The sequence below is a fragment of the Oncorhynchus gorbuscha genome, linkage group LG16 (genome assembly GCF_021184085.1).
Source record: "Oncorhynchus gorbuscha isolate QuinsamMale2020 ecotype Even-year linkage group LG16, OgorEven_v1.0, whole genome shotgun sequence".
In the NCBI taxonomy this organism is placed as follows: Eukaryota; Metazoa; Chordata; class Actinopteri; order Salmoniformes; family Salmonidae; genus Oncorhynchus; species Oncorhynchus gorbuscha.
The window spans coordinates 96,990,851-97,009,666 of record NC_060188.1 but is presented as its reverse complement, the minus strand read 5'-3'; the positions used below and the strand labels follow the sequence as shown (position 1 = coordinate 97,009,666).

The window sequence follows — 18,816 nt, the reverse complement described above, 5'->3', positions numbered from 1 at the left end:
TGTCACCAGACGCTCTGGACTGGGTACTGTCACCAGACGCTCTGGACTGGGTACTGTCACCAGACGCTCTGGACTGGGTACTGTCGCCGGACACTCTGGACTGGGTAGTGTCGCCGGACACTCTGGACTGGGTACTGTCGCTGGACACTCTGGACTGGGTACTGTCGCCGGACACTCTGGACTGGGTACTGTCACCAGACGCTCTGGACTGGGTACTGTCACCAGACGCTCTGGACTGGGTACTGTCGCCGGACACTCTGGACTGGGTACTGTCGCCGGACACTCTGGACCGGGTAATGTCGCACCCTCCATCCTGGCTGGAAGCCCGGCCAATGCGAGGAGCTGGAATAGAGCGCACCGGGCTAGAATAGCGCACTGGAGACACCGTGCGCTCTACCGCATAACACGGTGCCTGACCAGTAACAGCTCCCCACCGTAAGCATGAGGAGTTGGCTCAGGTCTCCTTCCGCTTTCGCTGCCTCTAATTCAGGCCACCATAGACCTACATTTACATAGACAAACCAAAACCCCATGGATATACAAAAACAAGACAAAAAAACACATACCACCCTCGTCACACCCTGACCTAACCAAAATAACAAATAAAACAAAGGTAACTAAGGTCAGGATGAGACTGTAACGTAGAACAATTTGGTTAAAACCTGTCTAGGACACAGGTTCCTCTAGCGGGACCCCACCCAACATTACGCTGAAAAGACAGCGAAATTCAAAAGTATTTTTTTATTTATTTAACTTTCACACATTAACAATTCCAGCAAATGAAAGATAAACATCTTGTTAATCTACCCATCGTGTCTGATTTTTTTTTTTTTTACAGCTAAAACACAACATATATTTATGTTAGATCACCACCAAATCCAAAAAAACACACAGCCATTTTGCCCAGCCAAAGATAGAGTCATAAAAGCAGAGATAGAGATAAAATTAATCACTAACCTTTGATAATCTTCATCAGATGACACTCATAGGACATCATGTTACACAATAGGTTTATGTTTTGTTCGATAATATACATATTTATTTCCACAAATCTCGGTTTATGTTCAGAAATGCCTCCAAAGTATCCGGAGTATTTACAGAGAGTCATATAACAGAAATACTCATCATAAAATTTGATGAAAGATATATATATATATATATATATATATATATATATATACGTTTTACATATAATTAAAGATACACTTGTTCTTAATGCAACCGCTGTGTCAGATTTTTTTTTACTTTACGAAAAATACATACCATGCAATAATTTGAGATGGAGCTCAGAAATACACAACATTTCTCCGCCATGTTGGAGTCAACAGAAATACGAAATTACATCAGAAATATTCCCTTACCTTTGATGATCTTTCATCAGAATGCAGTGCCAGGAATCCTAGTTCCGCAATAAATCATTGTTTTGTTCCATAATGTCCATTACTAGTGTCCAATTAGCTACTTTTGATAGCACATTTAGTTCACATGTCCAAAAGCTGGCTCTGGTCCAGGCGAACTTGGACGCAAACTTCAAAAAGTTATATTCCAGGTCGAATAAACTGGTCAAAGTAGAGAATCAATCTTCAGGGTGTTCAGGGTGTTATCATCATAACGTTCAAATAACGTTCCAACCTTTTTGTCTACAGAGTAACAGAGTAATGGAACGCATGGCGATATCATGAGAAATGAGCCTGACCAGGAACTGGCATTCTGCCAGACCACTGACTCAAATAGCTGCCATCCGGCCCCACATCACACTAGAGGCTTCATTCCACGTTCTACTGACTGTTGACATCTAGTGGAAGGCGTAGGAAGTGCGAACAGATCCATATCTTACTGGGATGTGAATGAGTTGAAAATCAACCAGCCCCAGAATTTCCACTTCCTGTTTGGAAGTTTGCCTGGCATATAAGTTCCGTTATACTCACAGACATAATTCAAACACTTTTGGAAACTTCAGAGTGGTTTCTATACACATATACTAATAATCTCTGTGCAATAGTAATAATACTATGCATATATTAGTATCTGGGACAGAGTAGGAGGCAGTTCATCATCGGCACGCAATTCATCCAAAGTGAAAATGCTGCCCCCTTTCCCTAAAAAGGTAACGTAGAAAATTCTGCGGAACACAGAACCCAAACTGGCTGTCCCCTTACACCAATCGTGATCACGACGCGCAGGTTAAAATATCAAAACAAACACATTAATTTGGGGACAGGTCAAAAAGCATTAAACATTTACGGCAATTTAGTTAGCTATCTTGCACTTGCTATCTAATTTGTCCTATTTAGATAGTGTCACGCCTTGGTCATTGTATCTTGTGTTTTTGTTATATGTTTGGGTAGGCCAGGGTGTGACATGGGTTTATATGTTGTATTTCGTATTGGGGTTTGTATTAATTGGGAGTGTGTATTAGTAGGGGTGTGTCTAGTTAGGCTTGGCTGCCTGAGGCGATTCCTAATTGGAGTCAGCTGATTCTAGTTGTCTCGGATTGGGAACCGTATTTAGGTAGCTTGAGTGCGCGTTGTATTTCGTGGGCGATTGTACCTGTCTCTGTGTTAGTCACCAGATAGGCTGTATTAGTTTCACTCGTTTGTTGTTTTCGTATTTTCAGTTATTTCATGTACCGCTATTTTCTTCAGTAAAAGTCATGAGTAACCTACACGCTGCATTTCGGTCTGTCTCACTTCAAACAACAGACGAACTTCATTACAGATAGCTTGCTGTTGCTAGCTAATTTGTCCTGGGATATAAACATGGAGTTGTTATTTTACCTGAAAAGCACAAGGTCCTCTACTCCGACAATTAATCCACACATAAAATGGTCAACCGAATCGTTTCTATTCATCTCTCCTCCTTCTAAGATTTTCCTTCTCTTGATTCTATATTGCGATTGGCAACTTTTATAAATTAGGTGCATTACTGCCACTGACCTTGTTCGTCTTTCAGTCACCCACGTGGGTTTAACCAATGAGGAGATGGAAGAGGCAGGACTTGCAGCGCGATCTGCGTCAGAAATAGAACTGACTTCTATTTTAGCCCTTGGCAACGCAGAAGCACGTTGGCGCGCGCGAGCGCCATAGATCTCATAGATTTCAAAATGTATTTGGCAATGCGAGCGGTGTAGTCAGCCTGTAACACCACTCTCTTCTCAATGATCACGCATTGATTACATTGTTTCATAGAGAGCACATGATTGAAATTCGCCAGCCTGTCTGCCTTTAGCCTGTCTGCCTTTAGCCTTTAGCCTGTCTGCCGTTAGCCTGTCTGCCGTTAGCCTGTCTGTCCTTAGCCTGTCTGCCTTTAGCCTGTCTGCCTTTAGCCTTTAGCCTGTCTGCCGTTAGCCTGTCTGCCTTTAGCCTGTCTGCCTTTAGCCTGTCTGCCGTTAGCCTGTCTGCCTTTAGCCTTTAGCCTGTCTGCCTTTAGCCTGTCTGCCTGTCTACCTTTAGCCTGTCCAGCCTGTCTGCCATTAGCCTGTCTGCCTTTAGCCTGTCTGCCGTTAGCCTGTCTACCGTGCCTGTTAGCCTGTCTGCCTTTAGCCTGTTAGCCTGTCTATCTGCTGTTAGCCTGTCTGCCTTTAGCCTTTAGCCTGTCTGCCTTTAGCCTGTCTACCGTTAGCCTGCCTGCCGTTAGCCTGTCTGCCGTTAGCCTGTCTGCCTTTAGCCTGTCTGCCTGTCTGTCCTTTAGCCTGTCTGCCTTTAGCCTTTAGCCTGTCTGCCTTTAGCCTGCCTGCCGTTAGCCTGTCTGCCATTAGCCTGTCTGCCTTTAGCCTGTCTGCCGTTAGTCTGTCTGCCGTTAGCCTGTCTGCCTTTAGCCTGTCTGCCTTTAGCCTGTCTACCGTTAGCCTGTCTGCCTTTAGCCTTTAGCCTGTCTGCCTTTAGCCTGTCTACCGTTAGCCTGTCTGCCTGTCCACCGTTAGTCTGTCTGCTGTCTCTGCCTTTAGCCTGACTGCCGTTAGCCTGTCTACCGTTAGCCTGCCTCTGCCTTTAGCCTGTCTGCCGTTAGTCTGTCTGCTGTTAGCCTGTCTGCCTTTAGCCTTTAGCCTGTCTGCCTTTAGCCTGTCTACCGTTAGCCTGCCTGCCGTTAGCCTGTCTGCCGTTAGCCTGTCTGCCTTTAGCCTGTCTGCCGTTAGTCTGTCTGCCGTTAGCCTGTCTGCCTTTAGCCTTTAGCCTGTCTGCCTTTAGCCTGCCTGCCGTTAGCCTGTCTGCCATTAGCCTGTCTGCCATTAGCCTGTCTGCCGTTAGCCTGTCTGCCGTTAGTCTGTCTCCCGTTAGCCTGTCTGCCTTTAGCCTGTCTGCCTTTAGCCTGTCTACCGTTAGCCTGTCTGCCTTTAGCCTTTAGCCTGTCTACCGTTAGCTTTTAGCCAATATTTGCAATGAAAATATATCCTTAAATCGGTATTAAGAGTGTCTGTGTCTTGCTTGTGTTTAATGTGCTGTCTAAATGGCTGCATGTGGCCTATTCCCTCCCCCAAAAAAAAAACATTACATTGCTACATAGACTGCCTGTTTGTGTCGTGCTTATGTTTGTAATAGTCTGGTACAACAGACAAAGATGTTTTGTAAACCACACCAAGACTATGTAGAAAACCCAGCATCTTGGATCTTCAGCTGTCAGGAAGAAAGGTCTATGAAATAACACATATGGAATCATGCAACAAATAACTGTTAAACAAATCACAATATATTTAATATTTTAGATTCTTCAAAGTAGCCACCCTTTTCTATTGATGACATATTTGCACACTCTTGGCATTCTCTCAACCAGCTTCATGAGGTTGTCACCTGGAATGCATTTCAATTAACAGGTGCGCCTTGTTAAAAGTTAATTCATGGAATTTCTTCCCTCCTTAATGTGTTTTAGCCAATCAGTTGTTTTGTGACAAGGTAGGGGTGGTATGCAGAATATAGCCCTATTTGGTAAAAGACTAAGTTCATATTATGGCAAGAACAGCTCAAATAAGCAAAGAGAAACGACCATCCATCATTACTTTAAGACACGAAGGTCAGTCAATATGGAAAATTGCAAGAACTTTGATAGTTTCTTCAAGTGCAGTTGCAAAAAACATCAAGAGCAATAATGAAACTAGCTCTCATGAGGACCTCCACAGGAAAGGAAGATCCAGAGGTACCTCTGCTGCAGAGGATACGTTCATTAGAGTTACCAGCCTCATAAATTCCAGCCCAAATAAATGCTTCACAGAGTTCAAGTAACAGACACATCAACTGTTCCGAGAAGACTGTGTGAATCAGGCCTTCATTGTCGAATTGCTGCCAAGAAACCACTGCTAAAGGACACCAATAACAAGAAGAGACTTGCTTGGGCCAAGAAACATGAGCAATGGACATAGAGTGGTGGAAATCTATCCTTGGTCTGATGAGTCCAAATTTGAGATTGTGTCTTTTTCAGATGCAAAGTAGATGAACGGATGATCTCCGCATGTGTGGTTCCCACCGTGAAGCAGGAAGGAGGAGGTGTGTGGTTCCCACCGTGAAGCAGGAAGGAGGAGGTGACCAAGAAGGAGAGTGATGGAGTACTGCATCAGATGACCTGGCCTCCACAATCACCAATTGAGATGGTTTGGGTTGAGTCGAACCGCAGAGTGAATGAGAAAAAGCCAACAACTGCTCAGCATATGTGGGAACTACTTCAAGACTGTTGGGAAAGCATTCCAGGTGAAGCTGGTTGAGAGAATGCCAAGAGTTTGCAAAGCTGTCATCAAGACAAAGGGTAGCTACTTTGAATAATATAAAATATATTTTGATTAGTTTAACACTTTGTTGGTTTCTACATGATTCCATATGTGTTATTTCCTAGTTTTGATGTCTTCACTAGTATTCTACAATATAGAAAATAGTAAACATTTAGAAAACCTTTTAATGAGTAGGTTTGTCCAAACATTTGACTGCTACTGTAAATATTTGGAGAAGCAATGTCAAAGCGACATAGACTAAGATACAGTAGAATAGAATACAGTATATACATGTGAGATTAGTAATACATAGACTAAGATACAGTAGAATAGAATACAGTATATACATGTGAGATTAGTAATACATAGACTAAGATACAGTAGAATAGAATACAGTATATACATGTGAGATTAGTAATGTAAAATATGTAAACATTATTAAAGTGACTAGTGTTCTATTATTAAAGTGACCAGTGATTTCAAGTCTATGTATATAGGAAAGCAGCATCTAATGTGCTATTGATGGCTGTTTACTGTAACAGTCTGAAGGCCTTGAGATAGATGCAGTTTCTCAGTCTCTCGGCTTGAGTCTGCATTTGAGTTTTGGCTTAGTCTGTCTGGAGTTGGCTTGAGTCTGTCTGGAGTTGGCTTGAGTCTGCCTGGAGTTGGCTTGAGTCGGCCTGGAGTTGGCTTAAGTCTGCCTGGAGTTGGCTTGAGTCTGCCTGGAGTTGGCTTGAGTCTGCCTGGAGTTGGCTTAAGTCTGCCTGGAGTTGGCTTGAGTCTGCCTGGAGTTGGCTTGAGTCTGCCTGGAGTTGGCTTGAGTCTGCCTGGAGTTGGCTTGAGTCGCCCTGGAGTTGGCTTGAGTCGGCCTGGAGTTGGCTTGAGTCTGCCTGGAGTTGGCTTGAGTCTGCATGGAATTGGCATGAGTCTGCCTAGAGTTGGCTTGAGTCTGCCTGGAGTTGGCTTGAGTCGGCCTGGAGTTGGCTTGAGTCTGCCTGGAGTTTGCTTGAGTCTGCCTGGAGTTGGCTTGAGTATGCCTGGAGTTGGCTTGAGTCTGCCTGGAGTTGGCTTGAGTCTGCCTGGAGTTGGCTTGAGTCAGCCTGGAGTTGGCTTAAGTCTGCCTGGAGTTGGCTTGAGTCTGCCTGGAGTTGGCTTGAGTCGGCCTGGAGTTGGCTTAAGTCTGCCTGGAGTTGGCTTGAGTCTGCCTGGAGTTGGCTTGAGTCTGCCTGGAGTTGGCTTGAGTCTGCCTGGAGTTGGCTTGAGTCGCCCTGGAGTTGGCTTGAGTCGGCCTGGAGTTGGCTTGAGTCTGCCTGGAGTTGGCTTGAGTCTGCATGGAATTGGCATGAGTCTGCCTAGAGTTGGCTTGAGTCTGCCTGGAGTTGGCTTGAGTCGGCCTGGAGTTGGCTTGAGTCTGCCTGGAGTTTGCTTGAGTCTGCCTGGAGTTGGCTTGAGTATGCCTGGAGTTGGCTTGAGTCTGCCTGGAGTTGGCTTGAGTCGGCCTGGAGTTGGCTTGAGTCTGCCTGGAGTTGGCTTGAGTCTGCCTGCATTTGGCTTGAGTCTGTTATGCAGGTGAATGAGGACCCAAAAGCGACTTGGCGAAAACAGAGTCTTTATTCCAGTAAAGGAAATATGCAATACTCCTAGACAAATCGGAGCGGTAAACAAAGCATAAAAAACTAATTCCACTCGTAGTGACGAGGACAGACTGGAGACTCGACCATAAACTGTAGGTTGCCTCGGGAAGGCACCGACCGTAGCAGACTCAGACACCTGCTCACACGCAGCATCTGAGGGAAACACGACACGACAGGGCGAGACAAAGACACAGCACGGTGAACAATATACAAGGATCCGACAGGACAGAAACGGAAGACAAGGGGAGAAATAGGGACTCTAATCAGAGGAAAAGATAGGGAACAGGTGTGGAAAGACTAAATGATTGATTAGGGGAATAGGAACAGCTGGGAGCAGGAACGGAACGATAGAGAGAAGAGAGAGAGGGAGGGAGAGAGAAAAAAGGGAACAAACCTAAAAAAGACCAGCAGGGGGAAAACGAACAGAAGGGAAAGCAAAATGACAAGACAATATAAGACAAAACATGACAGTACCCCCCCACTCACCGAGCGCCTCCTGGCGCACTCGAGGAGGAATCCTGGCGGCAACGGAGGAAATCATCAATCAATGAGTGAGTAGGAGAATGAGGAACAGCTGGGAGCAGGAACGATAGAGAGAGGAGAGAGAGGGAGGGAGAGAGAGAGGGATAGAAAAAGGGAACGAACCTAATAAGACCAGCAGGGGGAAACGAACAGAAGGGAAAGCATAATGACAAGACAATATCAGACAAAACATGACAGTACCCCCCCACTCACCGAGCGCCTCCTGGCGCTCTCGAGGAGGAACACTGGCGGCAACGGAGGAAATCATAGATCACAAACGGTCCAGCACGTCCCGAGAAAGAACCCAACTCCTCTCCTCAGGACCGTAACGGAAAACGATAAAAAGGGAAACTAGGGTACTACTCTAAAAAAAAAAATGAGACACGGGTAGAGAACTGAAAGCTTTAGAGCAAACAGGACCAAACAGGCCAGGAGAGTAACAACTAGGGACAGACTGAGACACAGCAAGGGCAGGAACAAGAACAGGAGAGATGCGGTGGCAGGGAACAGACTGAGACCCAGCAAGACCAGGAGCAGAAGCAGAAAAGAAATTACCAGACTTATTCTGCGCGCAGCCCGAACACGCAGCCACGAAACGGCGCGTGTCACGCTCCTGAGTAGGCCACCAAAAGCGCTGGCGAATAGAAGCAAGAGTACCTCGAACGCCGGGATGGCCAGCTAACTTGGCAGAGTGAGCCCACTGAAGAACAGCCAGACGAGTAGAAACAGGAACGAAAAGAAGGTTACTAGGACAAGCGCGCGGCGACGCAGTGTGCGTGAGTGCTTGCTTAACCTGTCTCTCAATTCCCCAGACAGTCAACCCGACAACACGCCCAACAGGAAGGATCCCCTCGGGAACAGTAGAAGCCACAGAAGAACTAAAGAGACGGGATAAAGCATGAGGCTTGGTGTTCTTAGTACCCGGGCAATAAGAAATAACGAACTCGAAACGAGTGAAAAACAACGCCCAACGAGCATGACGCGCATTCAGTCGTTTGGCAGAACGGATGTACTCAAGGTTCCTTTGGTCAGTCCAAACGACAAAAGGAACGGTCGCCCCCTCCAACCACTGTCGCCATTTGCCTAGGGCTAAACGGATGGCGAGCAGTTCACGGTTAGCCACATCATAGTTACGTTCCGACGGTGACAGGCGATGAGAAAAATACGCGCAAGGGTGGACCCCATCGTCAGTATCGGAGCGCTGGGACAGAATGGCTCCCACGCCCACCCCGACGCGTCAACCTCGACAATAAACTGTTTAGTGACGTCAGGTGCAACAAGGATAGGAGCGGATGCAAAACGCTTCTTGAGGAGATCAGAACAACAATCATACGACCGGTGAGGAGGAAGGGAGTTGGTTCTGGACCGACTGAAGACCGTGCGCAGACCATGATATTCCTCCGGCACTCCTGTCAAATCACCAGGTTCCTCCTGTGAAGAGGGAGCAGAACAAACAGGAGAAATAGCAGACATTAAACACTTCACATGACAAGAAACGTTCCAGGAAAGGATAGAATTACTAGACCAATCAAAAGAAGGATTATGACACACAAGCCAGGGATGACCCAAAACAACAGGTGTAAAAGGTGAACAAAAAATCAAAAAAGAAATGGTCTCACTATGGTTACCAGATACAGTGAGGGTTAAAGGTAGTGTTTCACATAATATACTGGGGAGAGGACTACCATCCAAGGCAAACATGACCGTGGGCTCCCCTAACTGACTGAGAGGAATGTCATGTTCCCGAGCCCAGGCTTCGTCCATAAAACAGCCCTCCGCCCCAGAGTCTATTAATGCACTGCAGGAAGCTGCCGATCCGGTCCAGCGTAGATGGACCGGTAAGGTAGTACAGGTACTTGACGGAGAGGACCGTCTAGTAGCGCTTATCAGTCGCCCTCCGCTTACTGATGAGCTCTGGCCTTTAACTGGACATGAAATGACAAAATGACCAGCGGAACCGCAATAGAGACAGAGGCGGTTGGTGATTCTCCGTTCCCTCTCCTTAGTCGAAATGCGAATACCCCCAGCTGCATGGGCTCAACACCTGAGTCAGTGGGGAAAGATGGTAGTGTCGGAGAGAGGGGAGACACAGTTAACGCGAGCTCTCTTCTATGAGCTCGGTGACGAAGATCTACCCGTCGTTCAATGCGAATAGCGAGTTCAATCAAAGAATCCACGCTGGATGGAACCTCCCGAGAGAGAATCTCATCCTTAACCTTAGCGTGGAGTCCCTCCAGAAAACGAGCGAGCAACGCCTGCTCGTTCCAGTTACTGGAGGCAGCAAGAGTGCGAAACTCTATAGAGTAATCCGTTATGGATCGATTACCTTGACATAGGGAAGACAGGGACCAGGAAGCTTCTTTCCCAAAAACTGAACGATCAAAAACCCTTATCATCTCCTCTTTAAAGTTCAGATAATTGTTAGTACACTCAGCGCTTGCCTCCCAGATAGCTGTGCCCCACTGCCGAGCCCGACCAGTAAGGAGTGATATGACGTAGGCAATCCGAGCTCTCTCTCTGAGTATGTGTTGGGTTGGAGAGAGAACACTATATCACACTGGGTGAGAAAGGAGCGGCACTCAGTGGGCTGCCCAGAATAACATGGTGGGTTATTAACCCTAGGTTCCGGAGGCTCGGAAGACCCGGAAGTAGCTGGTGGCACGAGACGAAGACTCTGATACTGTCCTGAGAGGTCGGAGACCTGAGCGGCCAGGGTCTCAACGGCATGCCGAGCAGCAGACAATTCCTGCTCGTGTCTGCCGAGCATCGCTCCCTGGAACTCGAGAGTAGAGTAGAGAGAATCCATAGTCGCTGGGTCCATTCTTGGTCGGATCCTTCTGTTATGCAGGTGAATGAGGACCCAAAAGCGACTTGGCGAAAACAGAGTCTTTATTCCAGTAAAGGAAATATGCAATACTCCTAGACAAATCGGAGCGGTAAACAAAGCATAAAAAACTAATTCCACTCGTAGTGACGAGGACAGACTGGAGACTCGACCATAAACTGTAGGTTGCCTCGGGAAGGCACTGACCGTAGCAGACTCAGACACCTGCTCACACGCAGCATCTGAGGGAAACACGACACGACAGGGCGAGACAAAGACACAGCACGGTGAACAATATACAAGGATCCGACAGGACAGAAACGGAAGACAAGGGGAGAAATAGGGACTCTAATCAGAGGAAAAGATAGGGAACAGGTGTGGAAAGACTAAATGATTGATTAGGGGAATAGGAACAGCTGGGAGCAGGAACGGAACGATAGAGAGAAGAGAGAGAGGGAGGGAGAGAGAAAAAAGGGAACGAACCTAAAAAGACCAGCAGGGGGAAAACGAACAGAAGGGAAAGCAAAATGACAAGACAATATAAGACAAAACATGACAGAGTCTGCCTGGAGTTGGCTTGAGTCTGCCTGGAGTTGGCTTGAGTCTGCCTGGAGTTGGCTTGAGTCGGCCTGGAGTTGGCTTGAGTCTGCCTGGAGTTGGCGTGAGTCGGCCTGGAGTTGGCTCAAATCAAATCATATCAAATTCTCCAACTCTGCTACCCAATCTGAAACTGTCTCCAACTCTGCTACCCAATCTGAAACTGTCTCCAACTCTGCTACCCAATCTGAAACTGTCTCCAACTCTGCTACCCAATCTGAAACTGTCTCCAACTCTGCTACCCAATCTGAAACTGTCTCCAACTCTGCTACCCAATCTGAAACTGTCTCCAACTCTGCTACCCAATCTGAAACTGTCTCCAACTCTGCTACCCAATCTGAAACTGTCTCCAACTCTGCTACCCAATCTGAAACTGTCTCCAACTCTGCTACCCAATCTGAAACTGTCTCCAACTCTGCTACCCAATCTGAAACTGTCTCCAGGCATCATCAATATCAAACTATACTTCTGGAAATGAGTAACAGCATAAGTGGCCCTGTGCTTTGTTCACTTTTCCTTTTGAAATCTGAAACTGTTTCCAAGTCATCTCACATCTTCTGTGGAGCAGAGCAGAGCCGAGTTAATGGAGCTGGGCGCTGAGATCGGGTTGACGGGATATACAATATCTTTCTCCCATTGTGCGAGAGGACAGGACTATTCTATGGGAAGACCGGCACTTGCTTTGAAATGTTAAGATCCATTCATTTTTATAAGGAATTGCAAACTGTGTCTGCTTGTCTGGGTTTCATTCAAAAACAGCATTAATATATTTACTGTTAATAGTTTGTATTTGTATTTATTAGTTCCTGCCAAGGCAGCAGCTACTCTTCCTGGGGTTTATTATGGATACACATTAGTTCCTGCCAAGCCAGCAGCTACTCTTCCTGGGGTTTATTATGGATACACATTAGTTCCTGCCAAGCCAGCAGCTACTCTTCCTGGGGTTTATTATGGATACACATTAGTTCCTGCCAAGCCAGCAGCTACTCTTCCTGGGGTTTATTATGGATACACATTAGTTCCTGCCACAGCAGCAGCTACTCTTCCTGATGTTTATTATGGATCCCCATTAGTTCCTGCCAAGGCAGCAGCTACTCTTCCTGGGATTTATTATGGATCCCCATTAGTTCGTGCCACAGCAGCAGCTACTCTTCCTGGGATTTATTATAGATCCCCATTAGTTCCTGCCACAGCAGCAGCTACTCTTCCTGGGATTTATTATAGATCCCCATTAGTTCCTGCCACAGCAGCAGCTACTCTTCCTGGGATTTATTATGGATCCCCATTAGTTCCTGCCACAGCAGCAGCTACTCTTCCTGGGATTTATTATAGATCCCCATTAGTTCCTGCCACAGCAGCAGCTACTCTTCCTGGTTGCCAAACGCAGTTGTACTTGCTTGTCTTTGGTCAGTTGTACTTGCTCGTCTTTGGTCAGTTGTACTTGCTCGTCTTTGGTCAGTTGTACTTGCTCGTCTTTGGTCAGTTGTACTTGCTCGTCTTTGGTCAGTTGTACTTGCTCGTCTTTGGTCAGTTGTACTTGCTCGTCTTTGGTCAGTTGTACTTGCTCGTCTTTGGTCAGTTGTACTTGTAGTGTTTGTTGGTAGCATGTCATGCCTACGTTTGCAAATCTTGCCAAGAAAAATAAATAAATAAATAGATATACCTAATAAAATGGGTTTTGTGATGAATGAGCCATCTGATTCAATGAACGATGGAGCTGAGTTTGCCTTTTTGCACAAAATGTTATTTAATAATAATATATGCCATTCAGCGGACGCTTTTATGCAAAGCAACTTACAGTCATGTGTGCATACATTCTACGTATGGGTGGTCCCGGGAATCAAACCCACTACCCTGGCGTTACAAGCGCCATACTCTACCAACTGAGCTACAGAAGGACCAAGGTGCTCCAAAGCTTTTTACTATCATTCTTTATATAATTTATCTTAATTTTATAGCATAGTTTCTTCTTAGTTGTATTCAGTTTAGTCACATGATTCTCAATTTGCAGTATGTTTGCCAATCGGTTGTGCAGCCAGACTTATTTGCCATTCCTTTTGCGTCATCCCTTCAAACTTACCATTTTTCTATTTCTCATCAATCCACAGGGATTTAACAGTTTTCCAGTCATTTTCTTAATGGGCGCATGTTTTTTTAGTAACTGTGCTTATTGGTAACTAAAATAAGAAATGTCATAAATATGTCAAGTGCAGCATCTGATTGTCCCTCAATACCAAATATCAACAAATAATCTTTACATCAACAACATAGCAATCACTACAAAATGTATTGTATGACCTCTCATACACAATACTAGGCCCCATGACCTCTGATACACTATATTAGGCCCCATGACCTCTGATACACTATATTAGGCCCCATGACCTCTGATACACTATATTAGGCCCCATGACCTCTGATACACTATATTAGGCCCCGCCTTTGGAACTTTGGTTTTCCTAGATATGGCTACTATATTGTGATCACTACATCCTATGGATTTGGATACTGTTTTAAAACAAATTAATGCAGCATTAGTAAAGATGTGATCAATACATGTTGATGATTTAATTCCTGTTCTGTTTGTAAACTACCCTGGTAGGTTGACTGATAACCTGAACCAGGTTGCAGGCACTGGTTACAGTTTGAAGTGTTTTCTTGAGTGGGCAGCTTGATGAAAGCCAGTCAATATTTAAATCACCCAGAAAAGATACCTCTCTGTTGATATCACATATATTATCAAGCATTTCACACGTTATCCAGATACTGACTGTTAGCACTTGGAGGTCTATAGCAGCTTCCCATCAGAAAGGGCTTTAGGTGAGGCAGATGAACCTGTAGTCATATTACTACAACATTATTTAACATGAGATCCTCTCTAAGCTTTACAGGAATGCGGTTGTGAGTATAAACAGCCACACCTTCACCGTTGGCATTCCTGTCTTTTCTGTAGATGTTATAACCATGTATTGCTACCACTGTATCGTCAAAGGTATTAACTAAGTGAGTTTCAGAGATTCTCATAATATGAATGTCAATACAAATGATTGATTTCATGAACTTTGTTTCTTAGGCTACATATGTTGATATAGGCTATTTTTTGCCCTTTTCTGGGATGCTTGCTTGTTTTCATTGCTTTACTGGGAAGCTTAGCAGAAGTAGATATGCTCATGTTATTTATGTTAGTGCAGGGTGAGCTGAACACAGTGAACTTCCTACTAGGGTACACCGCCTCAGTGCTAACAGTATAACTCTGGTTCAAAAGCACATAATTACTGTATACAATAGCTGTAGGATCAGCAGAGGCATTCAGGGCAGTTAGAGGGACATAAATTAGGTTATATACATCGTGTCTTCAAACAACCCTGGGATAATGTACATTTACTGAAGCATTATGATGACTCAGCAACACAATGGTAGGGATTAACTGAGCTTTGCTTGGGTCATTGATTTCCAACACAATATATTACTAAGCACTTTTTACTGGGTGACCCACTTGGGTGCAAGGAACTTTTTTTCTTGAAAAATATGAACTTCAGTATTCTCACACTTGAACTAGAACCGCTAGGACATTAAACAGAAAAGTATGTATTTTGAACGTCTACATTTAAAGGCTGAATTGACTTGAATTGACTTGAATTGACTTGAATTGACATGAATTGACTTGAATTGAAAAAAAAAAAAAGATTCATCCCATTCATTTTAGTCAATGTTAGATAGAGGTGCAATTCAGTAGTAAATCTTCTTCTGTTGTTTCAGGCATGATCCACAGCAACTTGATGCTTTCATCATGGACAAGGCCTTACTAGACTACGAGGTGTCTATAGATGCAGAATGCAAGACACTCACTGTGGGGAAACCGTTCGCGATTGAAGGCAAGTATATTGACATGAAAAAATGGTGTTAGTGCCCGGAACGCCCTTTGTACTCTCTTCACTCTAGATATAGAACCACTGGTAGCAAGTATATAGTAAGACAGGGCTAACTAACTACGTGACAGGTTTGTTCTCAATTCAAACCTGAACGCATCAAATTCCAGTTCAATTCTTGAATTTGAATTGAATTTGAATTTAAGTGTTAAACGGGATACAGAAGTGCAATTATAATTGAAATTAAAGGAAATATAATTGAAATCACATAAAACATCAAAGATATCATTATATACATGCATATAAAATATTGATGAAGTAATTTATTTTTAGGACAAAGTGTATGATCAAAGAAAACAAGACCTGTATGAGAAAATTCTCATTTATATTTCATTAAATACTTACATTTTGTTCAATATGTGGAAAATACTACATTTCCCAGAATGCATTCATTTAACCCTGAAGTTGACCCCAAAACCTTAAAAAGCCAAACAAATGAAATGGTTGGTAGAAATATACACGGAGTGGACAAAACATTAGGAACCTGCTCTTTCCATGACATAAAGTGACTGGCCAGGTGAATCCAGGTGAAAGCTATGATCCCTTATTGATGTCACCTGTTAAATCCACTGTAGATGAAGGGGAGGAGACGGGTTAAATAATTATTTTTAAGCCTTGATATATGGATTGTGTATGTGTGCCATTCAGAGGGTGAACGGGCAAGATAAAATATTTGAGTGCCTTTGAACGGGGTAGTAGGTACCAGGGACACCGGGTTGAGTGTGTCAAGAATCGCAACACGGCTGGGTTTTTCACGCTAAACATTTCCCTGTGTGTATCAACATTTCCCTGTGTGTATCAAAAATGGTCAAATGACCCAAATGACATCCAGCTAACTTGACACAACGGTGGGAAGAATTGGAGTCAACATGGGCCAGCATCCCTGTGGAACGCTTTCGACACCTTGCAGTTCATGCCCAAACAAATTGAGGCTGTTCTGAGGGCAAAAGGGGGCAAAAGGGGGTACGACTCAATAGTAGGATAATAGTAATAGTTCCTAATGTTTTGTACACTCAGTGCTTAGAATAGCGAATTACACTAAGGTTAAACAAGGTTATGAACATTGTTTCCAGATAAAAGTGATATATTCTTTGCTATCTGGAAGTGTGATCTGTCAGATTCAACATAACTCTCATCTTCTTCTATGTCGGAGTGGAATTTATTTATAATGGTACGGAATTAAATTATTTTTCCTGTCACTCAAACCAAATTATAATGAATTATAACTCTACATCCTGTGGTGGCGGATTTAGGCGACATCGGCATCTTACCAGGGGCGACATGGGGCACCCACACAAAGATAATACAGTTGAAGTCGGAAGTTTACATACACCTTAGCCAAATACATTTAAACTCCTCCTGACAGAGCTGGTGTAACTGAGTCAGGTTTGTAGGCCTCCTTGCTCACTCACGCTTTTTCAGTATGCATCAAACGTTCTATAGGATTGAGGTCAGGGCTTTGTGATGGCCACTCCAATACCTTGACTTTGTTGCCCTTAAGCCATTTTGCCACAACTTTGGAAGTATGCTTGGGGTCATTGTCCATTTGGAAGACCCATTTGCGACCAAGCTTTAACTTCCTGACTGATGTCTTGAGATGTTGCTTCAATAAAGTTCCACATAATTTTCCTACCTCATGATGCCATCTAGTTTGTGAAGTGCACCAGTCCTTCCTGCAGTTATGCACCCCCACAACATGATGCTGCCACCCCTGTGCTTCACGGTTGGGATGGTGTTCTTCGGCTTGCAAGCCTCCCCATTTTTCCTTTAAACACAATTATGGTCATTATGGTCAAAAAGTTCCATTTTTGTTTCATCAGACCAGAGGACATTTCTCCAAAAAATACAATCTTTGTCCCCATGTGCAGTTGCAAACTGTAGTATGTTTTTTTATGGCGGTTTTGGAGCAGTGACTTCTTCCTTGCTGAGTAGCCTTTCAGGTACTGTCGACTCGCTTTAGTTTGGATATCGATACTTTTGTACCTGTTTCCTCCAGAATCTTCACAAGGTCCTTTGCTGTTGTTCTGGGATTGATTTGCACTTTCACACAAAAGTACGTTCATCTCTATGAGACAGAACGCGTCTCATACCTTGAGTGGTTTGATGGCTGCGTGGTCCCATGGTGTTTATATTTGCGTACTATTGTTTGTAAAGATGAGCGTGGTAACTTCAGGCGAAATTGGAAATTGCTCCCAAGGATAAACCAGACTTGTGGATCTCCCAACCAAAAAGTCTTGGCTGATTTCTTTTGATTTTCCCATGATGTCAAACATAGAGGCACTGAGTTTGAAGGTAGGCCCTGAAAAACATCCACAGGTAGTGTAATAGTGTAATAGTGTAATAGGGTAATAGTGTAATAGTGTAATAGGGTAATAGGGTAATAGTGTAATAGGTTAATAGTGTAGTTAATAGTTAATAGTGTAATAGTGGTCCTTCTGTAGCTCAGTTGGTAGAGCATGTAATGCCAGGGTTAATAGAATGTATGCACACATGACTGTAAGTTAATAAAAGCGTCTGCTAAATGGCATATATTATTTATTATTATTATATTAATAGGTTAATAGTGTAATAGTGTAATAGTGTAATAGTGTAATAGTGTAATAGTGTAATAGTGTAATAGTGTAATAGGGTAATAGGGTAATAGGGTAATAGGGTAATAGTGTAATAGGGTAATAGGGTAATAGGGTAATAGGGTAATAGGGTAATAGTGTAATAGGGTAATAGTGTAATAGTGTAATAGGGTAATAGTTTAATAGTGTAATAGGTTAATAGTGTAATAGGGTAATAGGGTAATAGTTTAATAGTGTAATAGGTTAATAGTCTAATAGTGTAATAGGGTAATAGTTTAATAGTGTAATAGGTTAATAGTGTAATAGGGTAATAGGGTAATAGTTTAATAGTGTAATAGTGTAATAGTGTAATAGTGTAATAGTGTAATAGGGTAATAGTTTAATAGTGTAATAGGTTAATAGTGTAATAGTGTAATAGGGTAATAGTTTAATAGTGTAATAGGTTAATAGTGTAATAGGGTAATAGGGTAATAGTGTAATAGGTTAATAGTTTAATAGTGTAATAGTGTAATGGGTAATAGTGTAGTAGTGTAATAGTGTAATAGGGTAAGAGTGTAATAGTGTAATAGTGTAATAGTGTAATAGGTTAATAGTGTAATAGGGTAATAGTGTAATAGTGTACTAGGGTAATAGTGTAATAGTGTAATAGGTTAATAGTGTAATAGGGTAATAGGTTAATAGTGTAATAGTGTAATAGGGTAAGAGTGTAATAGTGTAATAGTGTAATAGGTTAATAGTGTAATAGTGTAATAGGGTAATAGGTTAATAGTGTAATAGTGTAATAGGGTAATAGTGTAATAGTGTAATAGTGTAATAGGGTAATAGTGTAATAGGGTAATAGGTTAATAGTGTAATAGGGTAATAGTGTAATAGTGTAATAGGGTAATAGGGTAATAGTGTAATAGGGTAATAGTGTAATAGTGTAATAGTGTAATAGGGTAATAGTGTAATAGTGTAATAGTGTAATAGTGTAATAGGTTAATAGTGTAATAGTGTAATAGTGTAAGGGTAATAGGTTAATAGTGTAATAGTGTAATAGGTTAAT

The 18,816-nt window shown here is 43.4% G+C and overlaps 1 protein-coding gene across 1 annotated transcript in view; it reads left to right on the top strand.

Moving 5' to 3' along the window:
• The window catches only part of grin3a (glutamate receptor, ionotropic, N-methyl-D-aspartate 3A), a 105,044-nt gene that overhangs the window by 44,298 nt on the left and 41,930 nt on the right, over nucleotides 1-18,816 (top strand). Inside the window, exon 6 of the mRNA XM_046306774.1 lies at nucleotides 15,032-15,147. Within this exon, the coding sequence (XP_046162730.1) occupies nucleotides 15,032-15,147 (116 nt within the window). The remainder of the gene's footprint in view (nucleotides 1-15,031; nucleotides 15,148-18,816) is intronic.